Here is a 6,491-nt window from a genome sequence, read left to right as displayed (position 1 = left end):
AGTGCTGACATTCTGCCCTCAGCACTTGACATGGGATTTTAACTTCAGCCAAAGCCTCAAACAGATGGAGGGGCTGGGGCTGGGGGTGGGACACAGAACCACAGCTCTTCTGAGATGGGTTGTGGCCCTGAACACGGAAGTGACTCGACCACTCTCCCCGGGAGCAGGACTCGGCCTCCTTCACTGCGGGCGGCGACCACTCAGACTTGCAGACTGAAACCTGTCCTCTCTACCCGCGGGAGAGACGGGCACCCAGAGAGAACTGCGGGCCTGCCCGGGGTGCGTCCCTTCCCTGCGCAGCTGGGAGTCCGCAGCTTGGGGAGGCCCCGTGGGAGCCCCGCTCCCCTTGCCAGGGCCTGCCTCTCGGGGCCCCGGGGGCTCGGGGAGGGTCCCGGCGCGCACGCCCGGAGTGGTACCAGGCAGAGTTCAGGAGCTAGAGCGCGGCTTCCCCGGGGCGGTGGGCAAACAGTGGTCTGCGTCCGGCCAGGCCCCCACCTAGCCCGCGCCGGGCACGCGGCCGGGCTCTCCCCAGGCCGACTCCATCAGGGCGGGGGGCCGCACGGCTGGGCGCCCCGCCCACCGCCCGAGACCCTCTCACCGCTCCCCGGACGCCGCGCGCGGGAGTGGGCAACCCCCAGCCCGCCCCCGCCCAGCGGCCGCGCGGCGCACTGCGCCCCCGTCGGCGGCCCGGGGCAGCACGTGCGGGGCGGGGCGGGGCCGGGCCGAGCCGCGCGCCGATTGGGCGTCGCGCGGTGGGCGGGGCCGGGCCGCAGCTGTCAGCGCTCCGGCGGCGGCGGCGCATCGGGGTACGCGGGCCGCGCGCAGCCGGGCCGGAGCGTAGGAGCCGACGGGCCGGCCGGGATGGTGCAGCAGCGGCTCCGCGGCGCACGCACGCCCTGAGGGGGCCCGGGTTAGGCCCCGCGCCCCCCGCGCCCCCCGCCGCCGCGGCCGGCATGATGTGCCTGGAATGCGCCTCGGCGGCGGCGGGCGGCGCGGAGGAGGAGGAGGCGGACGCGGAGCGGCGGCGCCGGCGCCGGGGGGCGCCGCGAGGGGCTGGAGGTGGCGGCTGCTGCGGGGCGCGGGGCGTGGGCGCAGCTGGAGTTGCGGCAGCGGACGACGAGGTGCAGACGCTGTCGGGCAGCGTGAGGCGGGCCCCGTCCGGACCCCCCGGCGCCCCCGGCACCCCCGGCTGCGCAGCCGCTGCCAAGGGCCCCGGCGTTCAGCAGCCCAAACCAGCCAGCCTGGGCCGCGGACGGGGGGCAGCTGCGGCCATCCTCAGCCTGGGCAACGTGCTCAACTACCTGGACAGGTACACCGTAGCAGGTGAGCGGGTGCCCCCGCCCGAGAACCAGGACCCCCGCCTGGAGGCACCCCGGGAAGCCTTTGGTCCTCTGGTCCCTGTATTCCAGCCTTATGTAGGTTTCTGAGGGCTCAGTGCTCTGGCACAACTGGGGCAAACACAGGTCCAGTCCACAGACCGACTCCTCGCTCCCCACAACCCCGCGCCGCCGAGCCAGGGGCCAAAGGAGTCCCCATCCCCGGAGTAGCCGGCGCGTCCTCGCCAGCCCTTGACGTCCCATCCCTTGTCCTCTTCTCTGAGAGTATCCTCTGCGTGTCTCTGTGTTCTCGCCTCCGCGCCCCCTCCCGCCCCAGCCGCAGGTTCCCCGGCCTCTCTTCCCCTTCCCCCAGCCCGGGCGGTCTGTCGGGCCCTAGCGAGTCAGCTCCTTCCTTCCTCCGCCGCTCCACTCCCCTGCGTGCGAGCAGCGAGTGCGCGCGCCCCTTGCGGGTGTGCGCCAGGGTAGACCGGGTGTGTGCGCGCGGGCGGCGCGGATCTGTGTGTGAGCGCGTGGCTGACAAAGGCTGGGGCTGCGGGGAGCGGAGGGAGGGGCGGGGCGGGTCCGCGGCGCCTGGGGACCCAGGATGCGGTTTGCAGCTGGCCCTGGCTACAGGCCTGAAGACGCCTCCCCCTGCTCTGTGGCGCTTGGGGCCTGGGGTAGGGCACAGGCCGCTGGGGCTGGAGAGGGGGCTGCCGCGTCCCGTGGGAGCGTCTCTGGGAACCCGCCTTGGGGTTGGGGTGGGGGTCGATAACCCTGCTGGTTTCTAGTCCCAGATTTGCCTCTCAGGTGCTTGGTGTGTGACCTTGGGCCAGTCTCAGTGTTTAGGTCTGTTTCCTGTTGGTGAGGTGGTTGATCCCTGGGCCCTGGGGGGATGGACGGGCTTCTGGGGTTCTGGCTGCTCACTCCCCCTCCCCCGTTCTCAGGGCTCTGCAAGTAGGGCCCTTCCGTGGACTGAGCTGCCTCTAGGTGAGAATGGTGTAACCTTGAGAGGAAAGCACTCTGGCCAGCGGGTATGGGGGCTCCCTGCAGGAGAAGAGCGGTGACTACACATGGCACCTGGGCCCAGAACCAGCCCAAGCACAGCCTGGCAAGAATCTGGAACAACCAAAAGGAAAAATGAGAGAGAGGGAGAGAGAGATAGGAGGAGGAATTTTGGACATACTGTAAAGAGAACTTTGTAGGTTGGGGGAGAGGAGAGAGGAGAGTCCTGGTGTAAACTGTGTGGCCCTGGGTCTCCTTCCCTTCTCCTGGCCTCAGTCTCCTCTGTTGAGTGGGGTTTTGTGTCAAGTTAAAGGGAAGAGCTCTGATGGGAGATCCTCCCCCACCCCCCACGCTCAGAACGCCCTGGCCCTCCGTTCTCTCCCGTTCCAGGGAGCTGGAAGCGGGTGCCTGTGGCACCAGATCCTGAGCTGGGCCATGTCCAGGAGGCTCTTGGGTCAGCTCAGCAAGAATACTCCGGACATGCTGCCTGGGACCTGGGAGCTTAGGTGTCCCCCTAAAGTGGGGAGAAGTCAGAGAACGCTGGGGACTTCTGAATATAGAGGAGACTGAGGCCCCCGTGCCCCTCATGTCCGAGATGGCCAGGGAGGTCGGATGAGGCTGGCACTCGACCCCCAAGTAAGCCTCAGTCTGGGGGGAGACTTCCCAGTTCCTGCTGGACGCTGAATGGAGCTGCTTCTGGCATTGTGACACTTTACTGCTTGTTTTTTTCCGGCCCCAGACCACCCCTCCCTGGTGTTCTCAGGGACACTGACTCTGCCAGGGACTGAGGGGAGGGGGTGGGATCAGGGAGCTGTGGGGCTTATCTGCCTAGCCCTCCTCAGGTCCCAGAGTTAGCATGGGAGCACGAGATAGGAAATTTCGAGTGAATGGGTAAGGGGGGGATGGAGAATGGCAGTTAAGAGGGGCGTGGGGCCGTGGGGAGGAAGGCCCGGAAAACCCTGTGCAAACAGCAGGCCTGAGCTGCCTGTCCCTCCCTGTCCCGGCCGGCCCCTCCCCCAACACCCAACAACATACACAGATTTCCTCTCCGGATAAGCCTGGCTCCCTCTCCCTCTCTTTATGGCAGACTCCCCCAACGCCCCTGTCCTGAGTTCAGTTTGTAGGAAGATTCCTGTCTCTATGACAACTGGTACAGCGTGATGTGTTTGGTGGGGGAGGGCAGGAGAGGGCTCATCCTAGGCCCGAGTCTACCTGTCGCTGGCTGCCCCAGCTGGGACACGGGAGGGGAGGCAAGCCCTGAATGGCTCGGTGGTCTTTGACATTTGGCCCACCTGGCCCTGAGAACCTCCCCCACGTGGCCCTGGCCTCCTCGTCAAAGAATGGAGAGTTTCCGTCTCTCTCTTTAAGCTGTCTTGCGCCTTTCTGTCTTTATGGTAGGGGCCAGCTCTGTCCAGAAGAAATACCATGCAAGCCATATACATAATTTAAATATTCCTAGCAGCCACATCAGAAAAGTAAGAAGAAATAAGTGAATTAATGTATTTTATTCAACCCGCTCTATCTGAAAGTGTCACCGTGTCATTCATATAAAAGCTATCCATGGGACAGCTCTCTCTTTCTTGCATACTGACTTTTGGAACACGGCACGTGACCTACAGTTGCAGCTCATGTCAGGTGGGTCCGGCCCATTTCAGGGGCCACGGCGGCTGGGTCACTGCGGTGGGTGGCACGGACCCCATCTTTGATGCCAGAGTTGGAGTCAGGCTCTTCAGCTTCCCAGCTGGGTGACCTTGGGGGTGTCCCCTGAGCCTTGCGGTTGCCGCGTCCTCCTCTCTACCTCCTGGGTTGGGGGAGTCCGGGAGGATGTTCTTAAGCACCTGGGCCAAGCAGACCCCCAGGAGAGCTGCACCCTGTCAGTGCCATCCCTGCCGGGCCTCTGCACCCGCTGGGCCGGCCCTGCGCCCTGCCCATGTTTGTGTGGCATAGTCCCTTCCAGGTCCCTCTGAGAACCCCTCCCTTCTTCAGCAGGCCGGTCTCCATCCTGGGAACTGCGGCAGCATCTGGCTCTGTCCCCGCATTCCCAGCTAATTATGGCCTCTCCTCCTCCCCATGAGAACCCCCTGAGGGCAGTAGGCCTCAGAAGCAGGTGAGAAGGGCCCAGCCCTGGCCCTGGCCTTCCTTTTGGGGTGGCTTCAGCTGAGTAAAATCAACGTAGCCCAGCAGTCACCTCTAGATGCTTCGGGCCATCTGCTGTGTGCGCAGAGGGGACAGGCACCTATTAAAGCTCGCAGGGCGAAACAAGCGGGACCAGGACCCCACCCCCTCCCAGGGCAGCGTCCTCTTGGTGGTGGTGGGGGTGCACAGCCCCTGCTTCCGGCCAGGGCAAGGGCCCTCTGAGCAGGTGCACTGTGGCTCTGCTCCCAGGGCCCCTGCTCTCCACTCTGAGTCCAGTCATGGCTAGCAGCTCAGGAGGAAGAGAGGCCCGTCTAGCGAGGGTCTTGGGGTCCCTCTCCCCAGGTCTGTGTCCTGGTGCCAGGGCTGCCTCTGGGCTCCCCCTCTTCCATCTGTGAAATGGAAGCAGAGCCAAGGGTGTAGGAGGCATCATTGGGCTCCTGGAGACGGGCCCAGCCGGAAGCGCTGGTGCAGGCCTTGTGTACCGCCGGAGAGTGGCTGTTGGGAGAGGAGGCTCTGCCCCAACTTCCCTGAGACCCGGTTTTCTTTGCCTCTGACCCAGCCTGTCATGGACGGGGCGCTGGAACTGGGGCAGGGTAGGGGCTGCGGAGGAGAGGCAGAGCCCTGCCTGGGGGAGCCCTTTCCTGGCGAAGAAGCCGTGGCTGTGGCCCATGGCAACTGCTCCTCAACACAAACCCAGGAGGGCCCATCGGCCTGGCAGGACACCTGAGCTGGGGGTAGGATTGGGTGGGGGGTGCTGCCAGCCTGGGCTTCTGGCTACGGTCAGCCTGGCTGAGTCTGTTCGGGGCTGACAGATGGGGAGGCAGAGGCCCAGGGCCTTGTCCAGGGTCACTTGGCTGGGTGGAAGCCAGGTCAGGCTCCCCGCTTTGTGGCTATCTTTGTGGATAGAGATGGTCCACACCTCGGGGGGCCTCATCCCCTTGGGTGGCCCGGCTGCGGCCACGTCAGCGGTAACTTCTGCCGGGTGCGGTGTCCCAGGGCCACATTCCAGAGGGCCTGTCTGGCAGGCCAGCAGGCAGGTGAGCGGCCGGGCTGGCCTAGACCGCCAGGGCCAAATGACTCACCGCCAGTGCCCGTCTCCACACCTTCCGGCTGCGCTCTGGGCCTGTCAGTGGACATGCCTTGAACACGCTACTTGGTCTGGGACCCAGGGCATTACTGGCCAGCTCTGCCTCTGTTTCCTGCCTTGTGAGGAGTGGGAGGGCTGCAGATCCCTGAGGGGGTCAGAGAGGAGGGGCTCCCATCCTTCCCCGGATAGGAAGGGGCTTGGGTTTCTGCCTGGGTATGGGGGCCTGAAGCCCTGCGGCAGAGGGGATGAGAGCAAGGGAGGTGACGAGGGCCCTGGCTGGGTCCTCAGGCTCCCTGTGTGGCCCTGACTGTCCCCATCTTCCCAGCCCAGCTTCCTGTTTCTGGCTGTGTCAGACCTGCTGTGTCACCTAAGGCAGAGCCTGACCCTCTCTGAGCCTGAGTGCACCATTGATGGTTCTGTCCCTCCCTTTCTGTGGTTAGGGTCTTGCTCCCAAGGGTAGTGTGAGGCCCGTGGTCCCTGCTGCCTGCCGCCCCTGCTACCAGCTCTGCCTGTGCCCTCCTTCCCCAGGACAACCAGGCCAGTTCCCCAGTGGCTGCTAGCAGCTGAGCCCAGTCTCCCCTGGGGGGGTCTCCGTGGTGCCTTGGCCTCCTTCCGGAAGGCTTCCCAGCTTCCAACCACAGCCTTCAGCACACCTGCCCCATTTCAAGGGGCCGACCTTAGTCGTCTGCACTGGGGGCTGGCCAAGGTGTGGCCAGGTGCCAGGGGTGGTTAGATCCAGTCCCACCTCAACCCGCGGGTTCTTTTAGGCTGGGGGCCCTGGTGGGTTCGGATGACCCTGCTGAGGCCTGGGTCCTCGTGCTGGGGCCAGTGAGGTGCTTCTCTCCCCACCACAGCATACAGCAGGCTGTGGGCCCTGCGTGAATGGGAAGGATGGGGGGACGTGGTCCGGGGGGGGCCCATCTGCCCCCACCCCCAGCCCTGGCGGAGGG

General features: G+C 65.4%; 1 protein-coding gene across 4 annotated transcripts in view; it reads left to right on the top strand.

Moving 5' to 3' along the window:
- Positions 1-799: 799 nt before the first annotated feature.
- Positions 800-6,491, top strand: part of SPNS2 (SPNS lysolipid transporter 2, sphingosine-1-phosphate) — a 29,584-nt gene continuing 23,892 nt past the window's right edge. Inside the window, exon 1 of one of the 4 annotated variants that reach the window (XM_059380024.1) lies at positions 800-1,323. In XM_059380024.1, the coding sequence (XP_059236007.1) occupies positions 954-1,323 (370 nt within the window). In that variant the 5' untranslated portion in view covers positions 800-953. The remainder of the gene's footprint in view (positions 1,324-6,491) is intronic. The other 3 variants (XM_059380021.1, XM_059380022.1, XM_059380023.1) reach the window with 3 other exon arrangements.

Source organism: Mustela nigripes, chromosome 16, assembly GCF_022355385.1.
Source record: "Mustela nigripes isolate SB6536 chromosome 16, MUSNIG.SB6536, whole genome shotgun sequence".
Lineage (NCBI taxonomy): Eukaryota > Metazoa > Chordata > Mammalia > Carnivora > Mustelidae > Mustela > Mustela nigripes.
This window is presented reverse-complemented; position numbering and strand designations above follow the sequence as displayed.